Source organism: Phoenix dactylifera, chromosome 6, assembly GCF_051530095.1.
Source record: "Phoenix dactylifera cultivar Ajwa chromosome 6, Ajwa_hap1_PhDact_Kaust_v1.1, whole genome shotgun sequence".
Taxonomy (NCBI): domain Eukaryota; kingdom Viridiplantae; phylum Streptophyta; class Magnoliopsida; order Arecales; family Arecaceae; genus Phoenix; species Phoenix dactylifera.
The window spans coordinates 31,580,332-31,605,933 of NC_143195.1; the positions used below are offsets into that span (position 1 = coordinate 31,580,332).

The 25,602-nt window shown below is 35.9% G+C and overlaps 1 protein-coding gene across 3 annotated transcripts; it reads right to left on the reverse strand.

The window, feature by feature from the left end:
- Positions 1 to 56: 56 nt before the first annotated feature.
- Positions 57 to 25,343, reverse strand: LOC103711120 (SPX domain-containing membrane protein OsI_17046-like). Of its 3 annotated transcripts, XM_039126646.2 has the most exons (12): positions 25,075 to 25,343; positions 24,853 to 24,970; positions 20,615 to 20,688; positions 17,499 to 17,619; positions 13,884 to 14,195; positions 13,574 to 13,678; positions 13,030 to 13,484; positions 11,563 to 11,864; positions 7,441 to 7,622; positions 4,154 to 4,344; positions 3,761 to 3,894; positions 57 to 389 (listed from the first exon to the last, which is right to left on the reverse strand). In XM_039126646.2, exons 3-12 carry the CDS (start codon positions 20,665 to 20,667, stop codon positions 151 to 153), a joined length of 2,094 nt encoding a protein of 697 aa, XP_038982574.2. In that variant the 5' UTR covers positions 20,668 to 20,688; positions 24,853 to 24,970; positions 25,075 to 25,343; the 3' UTR covers positions 57 to 150. The 3 variants fall into 3 exon arrangements, with proteins under 3 accessions (XP_038982574.2, XP_038982575.2, XP_038982576.2); XM_039126647.2 differs by lacking the exon at positions 17,499 to 17,619; XM_039126648.2 differs by lacking the exons at positions 20,615 to 20,688; positions 24,853 to 24,970; positions 25,075 to 25,343 and having other exon boundaries at positions 13,884 to 14,158; positions 17,499 to 17,586.
- Between the last annotated feature and the right edge of the window lie 259 nt (positions 25,344 to 25,602).

Below are 25,602 nucleotides of genomic sequence, written 5' to 3' on the forward strand. Positions count from 1 at the left end.
GAAAATAACCTGGACGGTTTCAGAAATACCTTAAAGCTCAATATATTGGGTGCGGATCAGTTAATGAACTTGGTTTATTACTGCACAACCATATACAACAGAGAGCAAGATTCAAGGATATAATGTGAGAACTGGAAATAGCATGGATTATCAATATAGAGTGTTGTATGTAAGGAAGGTAGCGACAATGGAGGCTAGACAGATCAAGAGAGAGGGTAGCAAGGTGACATTTAGGAGCTGGTCTTCACCCAAGTAGCCGGCCAATGTGATCGTGCCATCGGCAACCACCCGAGCCAAGGTGCCAGCCTCGGTTGACAGCAATCCACCATTGTAGGTTCCACGGGCAAGCCGGGATGACATTACTCGAGAGAGAAGGGATAGATTGACCCCTGTAATAGACAATCAAACATGCCCGTGAGACAATGGGGCTAAAAGCAAAATACGACAGACAGCAATAAGATTTCATACTTAAAAACTAGTTGTGATTCCAATAATGTTAAAGTGAAGTGCCACGTGAAAGCTAATTTATAATCCAATTTATAATGTTCATGGTGATGCTCGACTAAAGCTCATTAGTTATGCCATATGCAGCATTGACACGAACGGTAAGGAGGAAGCTTTCCATGTGGTCAATGAATGTACCAATTTATCATGGGTGTCTTAGCAGCTGCACAGTATAACAAATACAACTTCCTACAGGACAAACTCTCTAAGATGCACGGATTCAACAAGTATACCACACAAGCAACGGCTGCGAGCAATGAGCTTCGTATAAAGAGTGACCGCTTCATAGTTGATGGAGCTCCTAATCCGAATCATGAAGCGCAACAGGTGTAAAAAGTCGCGAGTAGGAACGATCCAAGAGATTCATTACCTGCAGGACCCTAATTGATTCGGGGTCGGTTGTTGTTGCCAATAAGAGAGATCCGTCATTGCAGATGGTCTTTCCACCAATGAACACTTGCTTGAGACCCCTTCACGCTACAACGAAAGATCGCGCTTCGCTTGGTAAGAACCGAGACCCTTCGGCAACATGCTGGGGATTCCCAGATCCATGGCTACTTAGGCGAACCCACGATTTCGAACATCGCTCTATTAAAATTTCCTGATTTTCTTCTCCTATTGCTACTGCTATTGATACTGGTACCTGACCTTCGAAATTATTGCACATTTCCAGTTTCATGGTATGAGACAGAATAGGGCGCTTTCTTTTATCTCAATGGTGCAAAGTCGAGGGACTACAATCATATGTTGCTAAAATTGAACTAGAATTATTCTTTATGGATCGTATGAGAACTACAGACGTAATAAAAATTATGGCGGATTGTACTTTTCAAAGCAGAAGACCATTTTTTTCTTGTAAAACAATGAAACAAGGTATATGATAGTTCTTTTACAAATAGCATATACCTATATAAAAGTTAGAAAGTGGTGCTCTTACCTATTTAAGTATTAGCAAATGTATTCGAATGTCTTGCAGGTAAATATGTTGTTCATATTTATCAATAGTTTGAACACAAATTAATCCAATTACACAAAGAGCCCTATCTGAAATCTTTGAAAAAATCAACCGAAAATGAACAAACTCGGGCACCATAGAACTAGAAGAAAATGAATAGATTAGAGTTCTAATCTTCTGTAACTGTCCGAGAGACAGAAATAGATTTACAAGGCATGCGTTGAGATACATATGTAATAGAACAAGAAAACAAACTGAACAAAATATCAAATAAAATCAGTTAAAACAGCACCTAATGGACTTAAATAAACAAAATTTGAGTTAACTCTGAACTCTGACTCATGTTTTTCTCGTTTGAATGTTTATGGAATATATTATAAACATATCTGTCTTTATCTTGAAATTCAAAACTTGAATAATACTTTTGAGTCGACCAGACCAGGTGAAGAAACAATTCAAATTTTTCGTAGTTGTATTTTTTATGATATAAAAAGATGAAGAGAAAAGTAATAGATACAAAGGGGGTGGTTGTGGACTCAAGCGGGAAGCCCAGCCTGTGTCGTTGTGGACTCGCCTAGGAAACACATAAGGGGATAGGATGTTCCACTAAAGATCACAAGTCCGTTCCTTCATTTTTCCAAATTAAAGTGAACCGAGCCCCATTACCTCCTACAGGCATGCTTTGTTGAATTACGGGCATGAGCCAAGGCCCTAAACTGAAATAAAAAAGAGAGGAGAGAGAGAGAGAGAGAGAGAGAGAGAGAGAGAGAGGAAGGGTGAGGACGGGAAGGAGAGGAACGACGTCGCGCGACACCTAGATCAGGGATTTTGACGACCAAGATTGGGTTGCTCGACACTGGGAGACTCGTAATCAGGGGATTGGGCCCTTTTTTGCTGCCATTAATTTGACCGAATTTAAGAAAAACGAAAATTGTGATACCAATTTTTCTGTTTTATATGAAATTATGATATGTTGTAGAGTTAAGATCAAGCTACAAGTCTATAATTTTTATTTCCAATATATATTTCACTATTTTATAAAATCATTTTAAAATAAATTAATTATTAAAATAAAAAAAAAGAATTTTGGAAAAATATAGTACCTCTTTTTTATTATTATTATTATTATTATTATTATTATTATTATTATTATGTACATACTGCTTAACTTTTTCATGTTTTGTATAACTTTCGAGTGCATTTAAGAGCACCCAAACATGTACCAAAATACGAACATTGTAAACGTTATCGAAACAAAATGCTACATTTATGTTGGGGTGACATGCCTAGTACCCTATTAGGGGTGTCTAACAAAGCCCTTAAGCAAATTTAGTTTTTAGAATTCCTTGTGATTTAATTTAGTTGTTAAAAACAATTATTTAAAAGTTATAGAAAATTATATTAGATGCAAAACTGCAAAAGAAAGTTGAAACATGTGTAGACAAATTAAAGTTAATTTGTATAGCTTATCATGTATTTTAGCAATTATCTAAATAATCATATTAAATTATAATTCTTAATTAAATAATTGATTAAAATTTAAAAAATAATGAATGTAACATTGAGGAAAACTAAGATACATCTACATGTAATTTAGATGCCTCAATGATGCTACCAAAGTGTATTGAAGATTACTATCAAAAATTTAACAACAAAATCAACAAAGAAAAAACAAAAATAAATACAAGTAGATTTACACTCTTCCAATCTTAGAGTACACTAAATAGGGTCAATTATTAAAAGATATTATTTTAAGTCTTAATATACATTAAAATAAATAACATAAGTGAACCTTTAAAAAATAAAAAAACATAAAAATATAAAAAGGGCATCTCAAGAAAGTATAAGGATATCCCATCATCTTGAATGTCCGGGCAGGTAAGACGTGGCACATCCCAATCTATAGAAAAATTGAGATGGCCCTATCCCATGCAATTCGAGCCTTGCTCATAGCATTGAACTCATCCAAAACAATGAATCCACTCTCAACATCTCTCCAATGGCCTAGAATATAATATATATATATATATATATATATATATATATATATATATATATATATATATATAAAGTATGTTGTTTTCTAATGTCTTCCTATTTGTGTCCCTCTTTTTGCTGTACTGTTACAGGTTTCTAGCAGTAATTTAGTGATCAGAGTAATGTCACTTCTTAACTATAAAGATGGAGTACCCTCTGAGATTATTTGTATTTTCAAATCATCCAGAACATTTCTACATAACCTACCAATGGTACTGAAATTGAAAAGAACCAAATTAAGCTTGGCTAGTAATTATAAATTACCTTCAAGCACTTCGGCAGAGACGAAAGTGATGAGTGCTGAGCAGACATATTGTGGCACAGAGTACAGTCTTGCGACACGGAAGCTTAGAATTATGCCTACCAACACTACAATTTCAGATGCCAACAGGATTTGCCTACAAAATGTCAACCACAAAGAGAGTAAATAAGTATGATATCCTGTAAATACAGCAAATACAGCAAAACTTAAGCAGTATACTTTATCAGAAAGCAATATTAAAACATTAACCAATAATTCAAGTAACTGGCTACATATGCCTATACAAATAATAAAATACAATAATATACAATCATATCACCAATAAAATGGCAAAACAATGTCCCCTTTATTGTTAATAGCACTTAAATGATCGGTATGACATATCATTTATTTACCTGTCCTCAAACATGTTGGTAAGGTAGCTTCCAACAATGGCATTTACTGGAAGAACCGTCAGTCCAAGGATTGCTAGAAAAATGGCCACTGTGCTAGTGGACCAGCTAAAGTATAATGTGGTAATGACACTTGATTCAGAAAGTAAAATCTCCATTGCATATTTAAGCATGAAATAGATCAACAACTGGACCTGTAGAAACGTAAAAAAAATAATTCCTTTAACTTCTTTGTATGAATATTAAAACAACACATGCTGAAAGTACCAAGGTTGTTAGGCATCCTGAAAAATGGCAAAGTATCTTAAAAATTGGACCAACATAATGAAATGCATGTGAAATTTTTAGATAGTTGGCAGTCTTTTATAATTAAAAATGAAAACAATTATAAGAAATAACTGCAAAACAATATAACCCAAGGCCCATCTGAGAAATCTGACCATATGGGACTCCAAGAAGATTTATAAGCTCTTAATACTTCTCACTGCTACATCAAGCAACTTCAAATGCCAGCTCCTCCATCATGACCCCCGTGACATGGCACTGTCATTTGAGCTGATCAATGAAGAAAAATAATTGAAAGTCTAGCTAAACATCATATTTCTCTGTTTGAATTTGTTTGATATTCCTTCATGGTTAACTCATAAAAAGAATTTTTACTTCCTACTTTGGCACTTCATCGTGCATTTTCTGGGACACAATAAATTTAAAGCAACCATGTCAAGTGACTTGAAGAAGAACCATCCTCTTATTCCATCGTTGTTGGAGTGTAAGATTCTAGAAAAACACTTACAGTCTCTTCATCAAAGTTTATTGTCACAAATACACCCAAAAAGGGGTTCTGGCACTTGGAGCTATTAACCATCTACCATGCCTGGCACCTGCATCTGTACTTGTCTCCAAGCCTACCCATCAGATGGCACCATTTCTTCATATTATACAAAACCACATTCATCCTCTTAATTGGATCCATATTGATCATAAATCTTTTTTACCTGCCATTCTACTTTGATTCATTGCACCACCCTAGGATAGAATTGATCAATTAGCACAAGCTAAGATCTTTTATGTTTCAAATTTGTCCAATGAACTTAGTATGTATAGTAAGTTCCATGATTTTGACATTGCAAGAGTCTTCCATAGGAAACAAGATTGGAAGGCCTAGTGCAGTTTGGCATGTGTAAGTGTGTTAAGAAGTGGCTGACCTACAACCTCTCACTTATACAAGCTCCAACTAATTGCATCTCTCATGTCATTTATATATTTACATGCCATCAATGTGTTATTAGTTACTGCATCATCTTCTCACTATGTGATTTTCCTAAACCCAGGCTTTGCTGCAGCATAAAGTTTACCAAAACATCATCATATATGTCCAATTGTTACCAGGTCTCTTATGACTTCATCAACATGGTTTACACCCCAGATAAGATAAACATTAAAAAAAAATCATCCAAATGAAACTTGCCAACATCTCACTTAAATAGTCTTCAAGAATTATATCCTCATAGGTTCCCCTTTTAAAGAATCATGAGCTAAAACTCACAAGAAGGATGTGGTTTGGTGAAATACAATATCCTATGAAAGTGGACTTTTCATCTTCACATCCACACCTTGGCCATTCTAGCTACAATGAAGGATCTCTCCCACATCCTTTCTTCTTACATAGCGGTTGCCTTCAAGCAGCGTCATTCACAATCTTTGCCAATGAACATCCTCCAAACATTGAGTGTACTCTCCAAGCCCAAAGGCATGCTCGGTGTGGTCTCCTTGAATGCAATGCTGAAACAGGATCTGATTGCTTGATGCCTTTGATGTTCTTGGTTTGTTAACATACAAAAATTACTTTACTATGCAAAATTCTGTGCCTATGGCTTCATATATGTTTCAAATCCACCTAGTCCAATCTCTTTTTTTCCCTCCCCCAACAGTTCTCATGTCTCAAGTACCTTCTGTTATTCATCCTACAAAGTTGGTTGCGAACAAGATTTTGTCTAGATGCTGTCAGTCAAGCCCTTCTGTTGTTTTAACTAAGTTTGTTTGGGAATAAGTGGTCTTTAATTGGAGAGTTACTCATAGAAGCCTGCCTATCTTCCTTTGACATAAATAACGTTACTACTTTCAAGACAACTCTATCAACAAGCTCGGTCCACCATGCCAATATGGTATACTTCTTTCTCATAAAGGCTTGCCCCCTACTATCTGGATACGAATTTCCTCTGAGGAACACTTCAGTCCTCGCCTCTGCATCAGACATATTTTGATCAAAGATGTCAGGCACAGATTTAGCTTCGTTTAAATTTCCTCTGAGGAACACTTCAGTCCTTGTTTGGAATTCTTCACAATTTAAATTTCCCTAGCAATATGCACAGGCCATGGAGCAACTGATTATTACAGTTTCCCCTTAACTGACGCATATTATTCAATTTTTTCTTTGTCTGCGTACATGGAACACTTCATTTAAAATCTAAGATAATTGCAATAACACCCAAAACAATGATTACCTATAAGTACTTATACCCAAGAAGATGTAGGTTCTGCAGGAGCCAAATAGGGTCCTTATTCCAATAGACTGGAAATACAGAATCAAGACAATCTTTCTCAACAAAAAAACCACAGTACTCCTAGCAAATTATGGTTGGCATCCATATGGGATGACATGATAATTCGTTCCACCACTATAAAATATTTATGATAGTCTTGCACTTCATTCCTATTTCAAGGGTTGTGCGATTCTTATTCTTAATGTTAGTCCACCGAGAATGTCACAATTATTAGTCTTCCACTTAATGTTCCTCTTGTGGCATTATGATCCTTTACTTTTTGTAGATTGCCTGATCGATTCTCAATGCATCCATGGTCACTCATCTGAAGTAACATCTCCACGTTAAGCATGAAATAAAGGCTGATTTCTGATGTTTTATCTATATATCAGATCTCAGGATGCCTTGCTCTGCAAGGGTATTTGCATACCTAGAAGCACACCAATACAACTGGTTTATCATGCCTCTTTGACTTCCATGCCATTATTTCTTCTGATAATTCTTCATGAAAACTCCTCTAGGACCCAAATAAATATCATTAGTTGATTGGCGATTTCTGTCTACCTGTTTCTGAGGGGAAAAACAACTAGTACTGCATTCTTGTACTTGTTATATATACACAAATGCATGTGTGGCATATGTGTCACGTATGTTGTTAAATTATATGTCATGGTATTAAGTGTGAGTACACAGCTGTTGACTTGAAGCACCACCAATCTAGTAATGTTCAGAGCAAAAAGGTCAAACCTTCACTGATGGTGTAAGTAGTCTATATGCTGAAGCAATCGAAGTTGCAGGTCTGCGGGACTCTTCAGAAGCTTCTTCACTGTCATCAAAATCCTGATCTCCATCTTCATCTTGCTTCTCTTTTGAACTTAGGAGCAGAGGTTGCAGAGGACCATTTTCCAGTCTCTCATTATTCATGCATCCTGTTTTGCAAAATTCGGATCAACTTAATAAATATCAAACACTAATAAGGAATTGAATAAATATTGTTTTCTTTCTTTTATCAAAGGCTTGGATGCTTCACTCATATCAATTCATGGTCAGCATTGTCAACTAACTAATATTTGCACACTTAAATTCCAGGTGACACATCTTTTTGACCACTGAGATTAGATCAAAACAGCTTACCAAATAAATTAAAATCACTCAATAAATGAAACAAGATATGCCCCTTTCCATGCGTAAGCATTCCAACAAAAATATAATGCTTCATCATTTATAAGATTTTAATAAATCAGATGCAATGCCATCTTATGATAATGCTCATGAAAAAGATACAAACTTGTTCATCGACAATGTTTGTCGCACGTCCAAATTCCAACTATAAATATTACAGCAAGACATGATGTGAAGAAAGAAAAAATTACAAAAAGAAAAGCATGAATTGGCTCAAATATAGCAAATGAAGCCACATAAAAGAACAAAGGTCATGCACTAGGAGGGGCAAGAATTGTTGCAAGCAGAAGTACTAATTTTTTAATAATAAAGATCAAGGTAAGCTTCCACCAAGGATAACGAAACTTCATTCCAATCCATCTATGAGAGCTTTCTAACACAATAGTATGCTTCTACTGTTACTTTTCTATTCTCATGCTCATACACACCGCATCCAGGCTTCTGCCTAATTGCAAATAAGAAGCCTCACTAGATACCATATTATACTACCAGTATAATTGCTACATATACTAGCTTCTTAGCTCTCCCTAGGAGACATTATGCTCTACTTATGTTTAGAATTAGAGTGCTGCAGTTGCTTTCAGTGATGCTTAGCATATCCCCCTGTTTCTAATAGAAACCAGCAAATGCTCAAGCATGTTGACTGACTGAAGCAGTTGATCAAGCACCCCTATCTATCCTTAGCCACAGCTCCTGCCTCCATTACTACCTCAATTACCAGGTCAAGTTGTCAACCATGTCTACTATCATGGTAATTCTGGTTCCACCTGACTTATTGATTTACAAGCATCCCATCAAAATACTTCTATTGTAAATCACATTCACTCACCAAGCTACATTGACAAGTTCATATGAAATTATTATCATTGATACTGCACAACGCTCTTACACACAATTCTGACAGCCAATAATTGCACAATTTCATCTGACCCTTCTTATTATGTGCACATAATTCGAAAAAGTAAACTAAACCCCAGATGTCACTTTTTGGGCTTTTAAATGGACTGTCTTTAGATTCATTGTGACTCCACCTGTATGGGAGTAATTCATATTTCTTCAACCTTTGGCAATACCGAACTGGTCTATAGTCTAGTTCAAGACTTTCCCTACAACTCGAGCAACAGAATCTCCATTTCACCTTCCGACTTGATTCACAAGATGGATATACTCCTCTTTTTCCTACAAGCACAAAGGTTACTAATCATATTTGCTGATGACTTCTGCTTTGCCATAACTTTTGAATCAAAAGTTACGTATATACTAGAGTTATAGAGAACTTACATCATATTCAGTATCGTATGTTATAAGGTGCTTTGCACTAATACTGGTGGAAAAATACGTCTAATGATGACCACTTCTATTTATACACAAGGGACCTACCTTAACTCTCATCTCTTTGTATTTGTTAGAACAATATGTCATGAAGTGCGAACATTGTTGCAGCAACTTACTGTTTTAGCCTCTATTGATATCCATCTTGAGGGAATGCTCATCTAAATACAATGGGGGAAGCTTAGTTACATCTTCAGCTCTCTTCAAACTTCAAAGCCTTCCATGTTCAGAAATTTACCATTTTGTATTTCCAACATCACCAGCTTGATTTTCAGCAAATCCATTTTCTCCAAACCATTTGAAGTAACCAACTTCTTCCTAATATTTTCTTTTTTGTCACATTATCATGCAATGAAGTAACCATTTGAAGTAACCAAATTCTGCCTAGTAAAAATTATCTTTTTTTTTTTTGTCACATTATCATGCAATGAGGCCTTTCGATGGCCAATCTTGATGCTCCAAATGTGGCATACACTTGGTTTTGTATGAAAAAACTTTGGCAGCAGAAGCAATGATCAAGGATTCAAATATGAAGGATTGACAATGTATCTAACGCAGTGGAAAAAGGAAGAAGGGGTGATTTGATCAATGAGATTATGCTTTAAAGATCAACACATAAAAAAAAACTAGAATGAAGAATTCTTCACTTGGTGAAAAAAATTCTCTTGAAAAGAATTTTATTAATATCTCAAAGGCTGCTCCTTCCAATGTATTATGCGCATATTTATGGGACATGACACTCTAACCCTAATTCGAGCATTAAATCCAATACAAAATTATACTCAAAATAGGACTCAATAATAAAAAAATATACTAGAATTATTCTATTACAATATGAGCTGGCTAAAATTTGATATTGTCCTTAATAGAAAATTTATAAGAAAATCTGCCAAAAACCTTGGATAATGGAAATAAATTAAATATTTGTTTACCACCATTTTTGCTTGCAAATTTGCTGGTTCCTTTAACACATGGCATGGTCTAGTTGGTCATAGTACATGTTGGTTGCACCCGATGCTACATCAATTTCAAAGGCTCGTTGGTATGGTATGTGATACTTGATACATGGAATTATGTTTTGATGTGTCTCGATTATCGTTCGTTGTACTGGCCCCAACTAGACAGTACGGGATGTATCGTACTGTATCAGTTCGGTACCGAAATCTGCTATGGATGACGTATCGACACTCGGTATACCGAAAAGACTTCATACCATACGACACCGACCCAGTACTAGTATGGTACCAGTATAGTGTCCAGTATTGAAACGGCGAATTTTGGTCTCAGCATACATCTTGGTAAAAATAAACAAAAAAAGGAGGCTATCAAGCATTATGGTGGCATTTGGTGACCCAAATGGGATCACGAGGTGATCGTAGATCACCGGTGATCCTTAGTTTGAGATAATTTGATTCTCGATGATTTAAGATCACCGTATTTGGTATATTATGTTTTAGTGATTAAGGATTCTCAGGTATCCACGAGTAATCTGTTTGGTATTTTATGAAAATCTAAGATCACTCACCATATTATACCAAAATTTTTCCTAATATATTCTATAAAAAATATTTATTAATCATACAAAATATATTATAATAAGATATTAATATATTTATCTGCATACTAATTATTAATATATTTCATAAAATATATTTATTAGTTCTATAAATTATTAATCTTATAAAGATATATTAATTTTTATTATAGAATTAATATTTTTATTTATATTTACAATATATTATTTTAATACTAATGATTATTTTAATTAGAAAAATAAAGCAAATAGAAGTAAATATACCATGTAGAATCACCGTAGTGCAACCAAATACGGTGATCTCATCACCTCCACCCATATCATCCTTGATTTTGGGATGATCACCCCATACCAAATGCCCCCTACATATTCAATATGTCTCGATATGGCATGACATAGGCATGGTTCACCTAATAAGGGTGCTTACCAGTCCCTATCATAATGAGCAGTATGAGGCCAATTTGCACAAGATTTCATCCCATGGTCATGACATTCTTAAGAAATTTTCATAAATAAATCTTTTCTCAGAAGTAAAATCTGGATTTTTTTCGCTCGCTTCTTCTTCTAACTTGAGATCTTGTCACAACTATCAAAAATTTCTGTTTAGATCCACTTTTCTGGACCTTCCATAGTCCATACAGATCTATGATGCTATCCTATCAGGGACTCCTTTAGATTTTATTAAATAAGGCCATGCCATCTCTATAATTTATCTAAGAATTTCAACATGATTATAGAAGACGAAAGCTATTTAAGATTGTAATCTTTCTTTAAGAAATACAAAATATATAGTGCGGTGGTGACAGCCAAATTTAACTTACCAGCATCAGCATCCTGTGGTGCATGGCCCTCCTCAGTGTCATGCACTGGCTCTCTAAATGAAATCCACAACCAAAATAAATACATGAGCCAAACCAGAGCCATAACCCATCCTGGTAAGGTGTTTTGATTGAATGTCAGCAAGAAAATCTTGAAATTTGTTTGAAGCAAGCCAGCAAGGGCAGGACCACAAGCCATTCCAAGAGCACTGGCACTAACAAAACCTGCAGAAGCTTGCAGGCGAATTTTAAGAGGTACACAATCACTGATGTAGCGCCGGTTTACAGCCCTAGCAGAACCTAACCTGCAATTGAGGTAAAGTACAATACAACATAAATTGCTGGCTCACATGCAAAAGAAGTCCAAGGAAATCAGTGCATTCATACTCGTAGTTAAAAAATCACAAAGTATATAGTGCATGTGGAATATCAGAATGAAATGCTTTTGTACAGAACAGACATTCGCAAAAGTAGATGCATTGAAATTTCAGTCAATAAATTGCAGGACTTATAATTTGCATTTCCATGTTCACAGAAGAGAGATGAGCAGAGTTGGTGATCTCTGCAATTGGCAGAATATGCTACAGAAGCTGGCAGTGCCTTGTTATTGAGAAGCAAATGTATGCAAAGTGCACTTTTTTTTAATCCAGTTCATAACTATATTAATAATACGTTAATGCCAAATGCATGGTGTGACACATATTTTAGACAGCCAAAGCATTTCAAATCATTTAAACCAAAAAAAATAAGCATATCTGACATATCATTTGGTAAGAAAAGTTTGAATGTTTTCTTCTAGTTACTTTTAGGCTTTCTCCCAATACTGGTTGAAAAGAGGGGGAAGGCATGTAAGATAAGTAGTTTTCTCTGTTTCCATTGGATACTTGGCAGGGCACGCCAATAGTGACAGGGATGTTCTTATTCCGTGCACTTGCCACTTAGTCTTGTTTGTAATTTTATACAGAGACACACACATATTCTATCTAGTTCTGTACCTTCTGTATCAAGCACCAATGTCTGAGCAAAGAAAAATCTATAGAACCACATGTGAGGCTATGGGAGGAAATAGGTTATATATACTCCTTATCTGGTCATACTTGCTTTCTTTTCTCTCTTTGCAGAAAGAGAGAATTAAAAATGTAAATCAACTATAAGTGAGGGTACATATATCAACTCAAAGTAACAAAAAACTGTATCTACCAGTTGATTGGTTCATAGTACCCATATAATCCTTTCTCTTGATAGGCCACATGAATCGCACAAGCCAGGTTCTAGCTGTGCATGGAATATGATGTCTATCTGGGCTACATAGTACGTCAGTCTTAAATATTCCAAGTTAACAATGCATAGGAACATAAAGGACTCATGCAGCTGTGGAAGCAAAAGCGTAAGACTACCTAAATAGTTCAGAAAAGAATGGAATTCATATAATATCAATTGTTTCCAAAGAGGAAAATGAGAACTGCCTACCCACATAAGAGGCGACCAATAAGAAGAACAGCAATTGAGTTAAGATCATAAGCCAATGCATACAACATATTTCCCATAAAGAGCATGATGCTGCTAAATACCAGAGGTCTGAAGTATGACTTATTTGACCATGCACTAAAATAGACTGAAGAGAACACTTGTGCAACAGCCATTGACCCAATAATTACACCACAAACTGTTGCCGCAGCTCCAAGGCTCAATGAGTAGTCATCTGCAGTTGGGACAATAATGTATGTGTTGACCATATAAAGGAAAGTGTTTGCCAAGTTCAGGAGAAGAGATATAAAATGGTATCTTTGGTCATCAACATGATCCTCTGCTGCACTAGGTATATCTTCTTGAGCAATAAGTGCGTGCTGCCCTATGAATTGAAGGAAATTTGTTGAACGTGTGAGCCTGTCTACTGATGCATTTATTTGATCTATGACAGGGTCCTGCATTAAATACAAATGCTATATTGAGGTCCTGGAAGACAAAATAAAACTATTTATGGGCTAAATAAGAAATATCTAGCTGATAAAACCTTGAGAGGTATAGATGGCTGATCATAAATGGATAAACAGCTTCCTTGATGATCCTCAAGATCTGCAAGGTTACGAGACAAGGCACCTACAACAGCCCCTATTCCCTGTTTATTGAGAAAAAAAAAGCTTTAGGAAAGAATTATGTGCCTGATCAGCGAGACAATACTCCCACTTAGTGCAAGAAGTTATGGAGTTGCCGAAAAAGATAGATTAGCACGCCAGTAGCAAATTGAAATAAACAAAAGGGAAGATAACACTAAATCATTACATATATATATTCATGTAAAAATTCAGAACTGGAAATATTACCACATGCTTGAAGACCTGTTGCAACTGAGAAAAAGGATGATTTGCCCGAGTAGTAACATAGTAATCAGTGAATCTATAGCCAAATCGTTTGTCAAATTTTTTTAATATCTTCCGAATACCAGTAGCATTCATATCGACAAACCAAAGAAGCTTCAGTAGATCTTGTCCTACTTCCCTGTATGCTTCTCGTAGTTGACATATTTGAGACATATCTGGTTGCTCTAAAAGAATTTTACGCTGCTCTCCCAGTTTCTGAAGTCTGCCTGCGAGATGACCTTGTTGTTCCAACAGAAAAAGGACAATCTTTTCAATCTGGAGAAAAACAAACAAGAAAAGAAATGGAAGATATCCTCAAAGTTAACTTTAACTCAATGCTGATAACAGAATATCCATTTTCTATAGATACAGACTTTAGTCCAGATCACATATTAAAAAGTGAAAATATCAATTAAATATATATTTCTAATCATAGAGTTGATTGATTATCTTATGGGAAAGACAGAAAGCAAACCACATAATATTTTTTGCCCACGAATCCTTAAATTTTTCATAGAAATTTCAAGGATTTTAATGGTTATCAAGTACACATGAGTATATTGAGGCCTACAATTACTATCCAAGATGCTGAGAAGTCCGCATGTCCTTTTCTCAGGCAAGACCAGCATTCAGGCAAGCATACATTATTTGAGAGATAATGTTTTCCACATTGTTTATGACAATATTAAAACAAACACCAAATTTTAAACCTGTATCTGTCCTCCAAAACAATGTTAAATTGTGTCATGTATAACGGCTACCATCATCATTTTTTAGGTCATTTATTCCCCTGATATCTACAACTTGAAATCAAAGGAAGGCTGACTTCAGCCTCCCTCAGGAGTTTAGTTGGACTTGGACCAGTACTATTATTGTTCAAAATGGCAACGGAAAGAAGAGCGCACAAAAAAATTTCTCAATTAATTGTTAATACCAACTAAGTAGGCATTCCTGTAGAAAGCAAAGTTGCATCAGCCTTTATATGAACAAAACTCAAGGAAAAGGAAATATAGCTTAGGTATTAATAGAGATCTTTTAGATAGTCCTTACTGATTAAAGCTACAAATAATAGATATCTTATTACCGAACAAAAAGGGCTTTACTATCTAATCAATAGTCTTATTACCAAAACAGATCTTCACAAATATATTCCAGAAAAAGGATAGGATCACTCAAAATCAATGAATATAGGGGTGAATCAGCAAGCCCTAGAAATCCTAGATCCAAGATGGACCATGGTCCAACATGAATGTTAAAAATGAGGAAGCAAAAAAAAAAAAAAAGAACTGGTATTTTCTAGTTGATCTTTTTCAATCTCCTTCTTGATGATGTAAATGCAAACACAAAATATTCTAGACCTCATCAAATCATTAGTTTGGATAAACTATGATATAATACTTGACGAAAGGATATTAACACTTGACTAAAGTACGGACACATATATAAACACATCTAAGCCCTCCAAAATTACATTTTAAATCTGCGAAAGACAACAGAATCAAGTTAGGGGCTCAAAAGTTATAGCTGTGGTTCGAGATGAAGACATTAAATATTATGGCCTTTAAATCCTAAACTCGAGACCCATTTAGGATCAAGTTACATCAATTTCCTTTTCTTGCATCAATCTTGCTCCTATCTCTATCTCAGAAACTTTATATCTTCTTCAGGTTGTTAATTCTTCAAGATCTAATGGGGAAGACCAATTCTGAAACTTCAAGATCTTCATTATGGTAGCCTTTATACCACTTTTAAATGTATCATTTAAAACCTGTACTCGATCATGATCGCTGGTTAAATGGATCTTAAAAGGATTTATTATTTCATTTATTGATCAGATCATCCACAACTGATTCAACAGTCAGATTGTAGTAAAGGGATCACTATTCATCCAATTTTAAATGATGGCTCCAATGATTGTTCCAGAAATCATCTGGTTTATATTTGGCTTTTGACATGAATCATATTTTAAAGAGTAAGAATAATTCACGGAACCAACAGATCACTTCAGCCAACTCTATTGTGATATCCCAGGTATCGTCTCATTAATCCATGATTAGTCTTCATCTGGCAAGGATTAAAGTGCCATCCATGCTAGTCAACATCACATAGCATAACAGTCTGTTACCGGCACTTGATGCAGCTATGTATCAATGCATGTATGCCAACCCTTGCCAAGCATGGCATGCACATACTGCACCAGAGGCAGGCCAGCACATCACATGGCACTTAAAACCTCACCAACTAGATCTACTTATTTCGCATGTCATTGGATCTTGTAGTAACATTTCATTTCCTCACCATGTTTTATGACAAAATCGACTTCTTATAGCAATTATCTGATCTCTCACACTTTGATCTAGCTTTCACAAGATTAATACTTGAAGTTCATACCAACTTATAGTATAGATCCAACCATTTTAATAGATAATGAAAGATCAGTCAATCCAGTGATCACAGGACCATGTTTCAGAACTCAATCGAGTTCTTACAGCAATTATCTTATCTCTTGCACTTGATACCACTTTGAATAAGATTAACATTTGATGCTAATCTAATGATAGCAGGAGCAACTTCACATGCCAAAGTTCTCCTAGATCACAAATTGGAGTCTATGTTCCAGCCTTAGTGAGAAAAATGAAATGACAAAAACAGTAACTAAAATATCATTTATCTTAATCAATCTCCATATAGATGACCCTAAACCTACACTTATGGGCTATAATAACTTCAAATCCTAATATAGACTTAATCTAAACCACTAACCACAAACTAATCTTAAGTTAAAAGGAAAGTGTGAGCCACATCCCCTTCCGCCAGAATACTCACGTGACATAGCTTGGTAAATAAACATATCTGTGTTAACACTTCCAAAAAACGACGTGTCAAGATTCCCCAATTTCAAATATAATAAATATGAGATGCACTTAAAGGCCTCAAGAAATTGATCTTAGATGTTTTGGTTGTAATTAGATCTAGAAATGGTTAAATTTAGATCCATTTACATTTTAAACAACATTCTCGTATAAAACCTTGAAACTGTAGCATCCAGTTATAGTCAAAAATTCCACAGTTGGATCCTGACACTAAAAGAAAGAACCTAGTGTACGCCCAAATGTTCTTATAGTTGGGTCCTGACAGTAACATGCTCAAGAAGCACTTATTTTCCAATGCATGTACAAATGTTTTCATGCGTCTGTATGCATCTCCATATGCATAAATGCATGCCTGTGCATGTGCCCACACGCATGAGAGAGAGAGAGAGAGAGAGAGAGAGTCCCAATAGAATTTGAGCCTAAAATCTTCTGGTGCAGGAATAAATGTTGGATTCTATGCAGGCATGCCACATATACATGTGCTCTCAATCCACCCATGTTGTTGCACAAGGTATAAATATCCTCACCCAGTCACAAACAAATGAGTGCACCTTCTATCCACCTCCACTGCCCAACTAATAAGAAAAACATACACAGAGAAATTCATAATTTAGAATGTTAGGCCCGTGCAACACTGACACAGATACAAATTCATATTCAGAATGTTATATCCATGATAAGCAAATGCAAATGTAATTTCACATACCTGGTCATCTAACATCCTTGAGAACTCTTGAAGAACCTGGCAATTATCTTGTCCACCTGCCTGAGTCTGGTGAACATACTGCTTTACCTTTTTCTTCATTAACTTGTAGTTAATGTAGTATCTAGAAACAGTAAAATAATAAAATGAAACAAACTCATGTTTGACCAACAAAAAATTGAAATAATTGGATTCTGCACAAAAGTGCATTTACAATTAATCAGTTAACTTTAAACCCAGGATTGCCGAACCGGTACTGGGTGCCGTACCGGTCGGCGCCCAGTTCGGTTCGGTACCGGTTCAAATCAGACGGAATCGTCCGGTTTCGTCCGATTCTATCTAGTACCGATCGGTGTTACTGTGATTCTGGCTTCGTAGAGGCCGGAACCATTTTCCATAAGCAAACCGACCCGGTCAGAGATCGGGTCGACTCGGTTTGGCCCGAATCGGACGGTATGGCCTGGTTTGGCCCGAATCAGGTGGTATGGCCCGAATCCATACTTAAACCATATAAAGTAAGCGAAAACAAAGCATCATCCATGCTACAAGAAGAAAAGTACAAAATAATAATTCAAAGAAAATTCATGATAATATATAATAAAACTTCGAAAATGATAGTGATGAGGAGTTAATTACAACCACTAAAAATGAATTAAATATTTTCTACATTAACTTTTCTTCATCTAAGGGTCTCTAAAATGGAACGTTCAAATATTCTGAACATTTTATTTGCATTCAGACTGTCTCATAATAAACGATCCAAAATGCAATTGCGTATCTATAAGTCCCATACAAACAAAAAAGTGGCAGATAAGCACAGACAAGAATGATGTAATTTGATAGTGCGAAGGATAATGCAATAGGTACTGTTAAACTGCATTTGTGTGTGTCTATATATATATACATTAATTGAACTAAGATGTTACACTAACGATTTAGCTACCAGGCAGCACAGGACATATTGTACCGAACCCATGAAGAACCAATATGATAACCAGGTGGGTACCTGATTCCTAGGCAAAGTAAGGAGAACCAGTCCGTACTACCAGGTGCAAGTATCAATTGGAATTGAGTGGTACAAACTGTCACTTGCTGACTACACACTGATGTTGGACTACCGGCTGATACCGAGTGAAAAGGTTAGCAAATCCTTCCTTCCCATTTTTTTTCTGATATTCTTCATCCAAAACAGGTAGAGAGGAAGATTGTGGGGGGAACTGACTGTAGAAGATCCATTTTCTCCATATCTGATTGCTAAGTGATGCATTCAAAGCCGTGAATCACTTCTACAATGGTATTCTACCATTCTCTCTCCCCCCCCCCCACCTTGTTATTTGGCTAGAGAATGCTAAAGATTTTAAAAGGAAAAAGAAGGTGGTGGTGGTGGTGGGGGGGGGGGGGGGGGGGGGGGGGGGGGGGGTTTCTTTTCACATGGTTTCATTATATGTTGTAGATCTAGGATGGATCTACATGTTGACATTTTTTAAAAAAATATTTTTATTTTTTAAATATGTCAACTTTTGGATTCAAAATAATTTAAAAATAAAATAAAAAAGTTATACTAGAAAACATAGTAGCATGTTAGTGCTGAAGATATGCATGTGTTACCCTTTTTTTTTTGGCAGATATTGCACTAATTTCAAGCCTAGAAACTTAAATCTTGAGGTTTTTTATACGTTCTAGGACCTAGAACCTAAAAAAAATCTGAATAAACAATACTAAAAACCTATGAAACATTAAAAGAAACAAAAAAAAATATTTGTCATTGTAATGGCATCAACCTATAAGATTCAGAGTAAAACTATGGTACTTTGTAGTTGGTACGCCGTATCGGCCCAAATCAGATAGTACGGAATGTACCGTACCATACCAATTCGGTACTAGTATCCGGTACAGATGGCGTACCGACATTCGGTATGATCAAAAAACTCTGTATTGTACCGTACCGACACTGTATAGCGTGGCACTGATACAAGGTCTAGAAATGAGACGGCGAACTTACCAACCTGTACCTGATCGATACGGATTTGAAAATAGTACTTAAAACATTCATATATATAGCATAGCTTTCTCCAGTAATGAATCATATTACAATTGCAATTGTTCCAATACTTGTTCCTCAATATTTCATTACATCAACCTCCCCAACCTTGCACTACCAACGCATGCGACATATAATGCAAGATCCCCACCTCCAAAGACATGTCCCCAATGAACATATTCTTGACAACCTTTCTAGAATTACTGAACTAGATAATCACTAGTTTCTGGTGATTTACAGCCGTCAAAAGCATTATAGCATAATCTGGAACCATAGTGTTTTTGGTTTTTAGCATCAAAAGACTTGAAACTAGTTGATTGCTTGTAAAATGTCAAAGGACTAATAGAGTTGAAGATTACATGTCTGATGCTTTCAAGCTGACAGATTTGTAATTGCCCCCTTTCCTTTACATCCTGTTTCTGAAGAGAAACTAACATGATTGTGGAGTCACCTATGCTAGTTAGCAATATTAATGACTCTAGTAAGTCATGAAGCCCACTCCAGGTCCAGAACTACTAATTCTCAGTCTCGAAGTTGTTGTTGTTGTTATTGGCCTAGCACTTAAGTAGCTCTGAAAATGTAGTGTTGAACCTAATGGAATTCAACGCATGCAGTAGTAACATTTAAGTAGCTTTGAAATGTAGTGTTAAACCTAACGGCATTCAATTCATGCAGTAGTAACCACAAAAAAGCGGGAATGAACAAGACCAAAGGGGAAGGAGACAATTGCAGAATTCAACATTAAAAGAAATAAAAATGATACTTGCAGTAAGTGTTGATAAAAATAGACATATAAAACATTAACTATGAGACCTCATGGCCATTTTCCACTTCAAATAAGTCACATGAGAAAATTGCAGGCATGCAGAAACAAGGATAATTATAAAGGACTATGATGAGCCCCCTTTTTTTCCTTCACTTAGCTATAAGCTGGGGGGATAAGAAAGGTAGATTTAGGTCAGCATATTTTTCTGTGCTATCAGGGCAATTATTCTTCCTATGCAACTTAGATTAAAACTAAAAAGTGAACTTATGAAATTTTTTTAAGGAAAAAACGTAACAAGGGACATGAGCATACCCCTTCCATTCTTGAATTTGATCTGCCACTAATCTCTTTCCAAAGTTAACCATCTTGATGTCAAATCTTTGAACCTATGCCCAAAAGAATTATGGACATAAGATCAAAGGAAAATCATTGAAATAAATGAACTTTCTGAACTAAAACAGTCTATGAGATATGAGTTACACAATCTTCTTTAATCCACATAAAAACTAAATAAACTAATATCATTGTTTCATTACTTTCTCTTTACTTTTTTAAGAGCACTAACAAATCTTCAAAAAACAAAACATGAGTGCAACAACAGCTAAAATAAATGCAATTTATCAAATGTAAGAACATTGCCAAAATCTTAACTTTATAGCCTTGACAAGAAAAGCAAAATGATTTTTTTATGCTGCGATCTGTACTAAAAATTTATGTTATATGATAATCAAACAAGAATATGATGAGGGAAAAAAATAGCAAAGAAGTCGAATTGCTGAACTATGAAGATAAGAGTGTCAGATACTATTGTGCTTATGCCGTTGCTTTTTATAATTCATTATTTCCTTGTGAACATTGTGGAAGAACTAATTGATAAAGTATGATAAAAAAATAAAAAATTCCAGTCCTTAGATAATAATGAAATCAATTTTTTTATCAAATATCAGCAAAGGCTTAAAAAAAATTGAGATATGAAACTACTCCTATTGTTACTAATAGAATATACTGGCTTTTCTGTATTATGGAAAGAGGTCAAATTACCATGGTTACTCAAACAGAGCATGCCAGCAAGAATTAAGATGTGACAGAGCAAAAAAATTTTAAAATTATTCAAGTAAATTTACTAAATCAATCCTCATCAAGAACCTCAGATACTCTATGGGTCAGTAGTCTTGTAAGGTCTGGTTTGTTGATTATTTTCAGCTGCCTAACCATTTTCTTTCACCACCATTTTCTACACTTACCTGATTCAATGAATACTATTCTCTTCCATGATAGGTCATGCAGTGAGCTTAGAGGACAATTTTTCATAACCATGCTCGTTCCTATAAGTTTTAGGGACGGCCAGAGTTCATCTAACAAAAAGGTTTTGGTTCTACATCATAGTCCTATTGTTCTTGAAAATCCAGTTCATTCCAGAAGGGAGAAACTAGTTATTTTTCACTATCATCTTCTTTGTTTATTAAAAACAACTGATTTTCACTTCTGGCTACAGATTTTCACTTCTTACTAGGAGAATGACAATTTCAATATCCTCTCCTCACATCAAATTTTACCTCTTATTGATTTCACTCCGTGCAGTTTTTCATTCAAAGCCAGTTTAAATTCCATTTTTTTTTCCCCAGTTATAGTTTAAACATCTGATAAACCTTAAACAAGTCCACTTTCTCTGAAGACTTTACTTTGGTTGTCACGACGACCATTTATAAGAATGGATTTATTTCATTCCACCTGTTTGATCTATACATAACAAAATATCTAGGTGAGCATATATATTAGAAATGAACAACAATAGGTTACTTGAGTGTTCTCAAAACCAGAAATCTACCATTCCAGTACAAATCTTCCAAGTAGATAATTTTTGTATGCATTTCTTAAGGCGCTAGCTAAATGGAGCATTGGACAGTTTGCTTATTTTGTTTCCCCAGAATCATGGATTAGCTTGCTAGATAGATGCTTCCAAAATGTAAATTTGTCCTCTTCTTGATTTATATGAATGCTTCCTTGAACATTCGTACACTCCTAAGCATGACTATCAACACCATATCTTTCCGATTGGACTTTCATTAATTTTACTGAATAATTCTAGATTCAAAAATTCTATACAAAGATTAATATAATGAATAATGATTGCGGAACTGAGCCGAACCGGCCGGTTCAGCTTGAACCGAACCTATCCGGTCTCCAACGGGGTTAATTCTCCAATAGAAAACGGTTCCAGCCCCTAGGAGGGCGGAACCTGATTGGATGTGGCCGAAACCGGCCGGAAATTGATGGAACCAGACGGTTCCGTCCAGTTCGAACTGGTACCAAATCATACCGGTCACCGACCTGTATGGGTCTCAGTACCGGTTCGACGAACCTTGGTAATGAAGTGGTGGATATGATTGAGTTGATCTTCATGTTATTTCCTAAGCATTATGATCCGGTATCTGCATTAATACTTAATCTGATAGCACTTACGGACAAAAGATATGCATGGCCAGCAAACAATAGGTATGCTGAAATTAAAATAAATGCAAGGCAATTCGGTGAGCAGTCAAGGATTGCTACACTACAGTGATTAGATCAGACATAAATAGGTTGTCCAGTGGATCTCCAATAGAAGCATTTTTCCATGAGATCTGTATGTATTTGAAGTTATGAATGTGATTCTTGATGAGTTGATGAATGGAAATCATAGTCTGCCTTTTTCAAGCAAAAAACACCTTTCTTGTGTAGTAAATGGAGCAGCAGTCTTCCTTCAGGTTATCAATATCCGAACAGTGAGAAGCTCCTTACCCAAACTGTACTACTTCAGATTTGATGTAGAGCAATGACAAGGAGAGAACTGGTTTGTCACATTGATATGGTCACCAGAAGAATGATTTTGTTGTATTAGGTATTAGCAAGCAGATATTCTTGATTCAGGTGTCTTTTGATTAATTTATATTGACTAAGAGAATTGGTTGCCCTATTATAATATGTTGCTGTGATAAAGAAAGAGAGGTCCACGGCAAACCCCAATTAGCCTAGAAAACATAAATGAAATTTAAATAATACCGATGGTTGAGGGGGTGATAGATTTCTAGAATGAAGCTTATAACATGCAACCAATGTAAGCTGTTTTTCCTTACTTGATGATCAGCCAGAATGGTGAGACCAAATTCAAATCTTTTTCACATGTATAATAGGCCAACTAGATCCAATCAAAGTACCAACTATTAGTCAATTTTATTGACATTTTTTGCACTTTCCATTTAGTTTAATTGAATTGTAGAAAAGATCTGTTACATTATAGGTTTTATCTTTTTCTACTGATCAGCTAGCTAGGTGCTTCTAACCTTGAGTGCTTAAGAACAGTACGAGTGTGTTAAAGCCACTCACAAGTTCTGCACGAAACCAAGTTGATAGTTACTGAAGCCTACTGGCAAGGGGATGACCTTCATTATGATTTTTTACACTTAAACATAAATCACAAACCTTATTAAAATAACTCTTCCGAGCTCTCAGGTTATCATAAGGAAGCAAAGTTTCCTCAACGTACAATTAGCTTAAGAAACTTGGGTAAATGATGTGATGACCCTGTGACAAGCATAGTGGACATCTAAGGGAGAAGAAAAAGGCAAACTGACGCAAAGGAGATCTAGAGAGAGTAAAAAAAACAAAGAAAGAGACACTAATAGTGCTCTGAGGAATGACATGGAGATGCTGCAATCAGGGAGAGTAAAGAGAATGGAGAATAAGTCAATATAGCATATTCAACTTCAATGAATATTATTTTGATCTCTTTAAGAACTTTCTTGTATGGTAGCACATGCTCCAAGCCAACTTTCATGTTCAAAAACTCACTGCTAGTACCAAATAATTGATTAAAATATAGTAATGGCAGCAGTTCACTCATGTTTTATTTTATGAATAGAAAGATGACTTTTTTTATTCAGAATAAGACCATTAGTTCAAACACTACTAAGAAAAGCTCTCATTACTTTGATCCAGTGAAACTATGCTACTATCCTTCCCCAAAAAATTCCAGATTGTTAGTAGTAAATTCTTTTTCTTTTCTTTCTTGAGCCAAAAGTATGAACAGCTCCATATTCTCCGGAACCCAGTGCCATAGCCAAAAAGAAAACTAGAAGAAAGCAAAATACGGCCCTCGAAAGTGGCATAGCCTTAGGATCCAGGACCTCACTAGCATCACGAAAAACTTTTCTCCCCCAAACTGCTTCTAATTTACCATAAACTACCCTCCAATGAATCAAGAAAGCACCAACTAATCCGTTTAATAACCTCTGTTTTCTCTAGCAAACCAAGAACGATACGTGACTTCTTCTTGATTTTTTTTTTGGGTGAAAACTTCTTCTTGATTCATTTTTCACCCATTCCAATTCACAGACTACTCTAGATTGGCCTACAGAAATCCTAATCTAACAATATCATCACCCATAAAGCGAGAAGAACTTAAGAAAAATTAATTTTTTTTTTTCAAGAACTTTCTTGGGGCGCGAAACATTGGCAAAAATAAGAGAAAATTCTTACAGGTAGAAATATCAAGCAAGAAATGGCATTACCAGGAAGCTAACCGAGTCCTCTGTTACAATGCTTCTCAACTCTACTGAAAGATGCTTAGATGATCATCAACAAACCCAGAGGCCGAGACGGCAATGGCTTCTATCACCAAGAAGTGAACTAACCCATAAAAGGGAAAAAATCAAGATTTGGAATTTACATGACCTAAAAGATGCATACTTTATAACGAATAAGAAAGAAAAAAAAAAAAAAAAAACAACAACCAGAGTCGTTCGCGAACCCTGTGACCAACTCTCGCAAAGTATGCGACAGGGAAGCGAGCAGAAGAATTTGTGACACGAGCGTAAGAGAAAATATGCGAGCGTTTTTTCACGAGGCCGTACAAGCGAATCGGCAGCTCTCTCCCGATCCGACACGGGAAAGTGGAACCTGTGAGCGCGGGCTGATCGGAGACAGAGCTGCATCCCTATTTAGAGGCCCCCCACGGCGCTTCTCGCAGGAGTTGGCGACCGTGACGTATCGGTCTTGATGCGATTTCGACGCATCGGACGTGACACCAACTTTTCCTTTGATTCTCTTCACTGACTGTCCGTACAAAGATGCCTATGCGAACATGTGATCTGGCGCTCTTTTATAGTTTTTAAGTTGTATAATCTGTACATAACCATCGCTTACCGCACGCGTGGCTTAGTGGACGGTGGAGGCGCGTGGTCGCATATATGTTACAGTACGGGGCTATGGGGAGGACTTCCAGCAGAAAAGGGAAGGCCCGGAACGTATGCGGAATATAT

Excerpts from the sequence above, each read along its gene's own strand:
- LOC103711120 (XM_039126646.2), bottom strand. The coding sequence starts at position 20,667 with ATGGTTAACTTTGGAAAGAGATTAGTGGCAGATCAAATTCAAGAATGG. Across the intron at positions 11,865-13,029 it reads ATTGGTCGCCTCTTATGTGG|GTTAGGTTCTGCTAGGGCTG; the intron begins GTAGGCAGTTCT and ends CCTCAATTGCAG. Across the intron at positions 3,895-4,153 it reads ACCAACATGTTTGAGGACAG|GCAAATCCTGTTGGCATCTG; the intron begins GTAAATAAATGA and ends GACATTTTGTAG.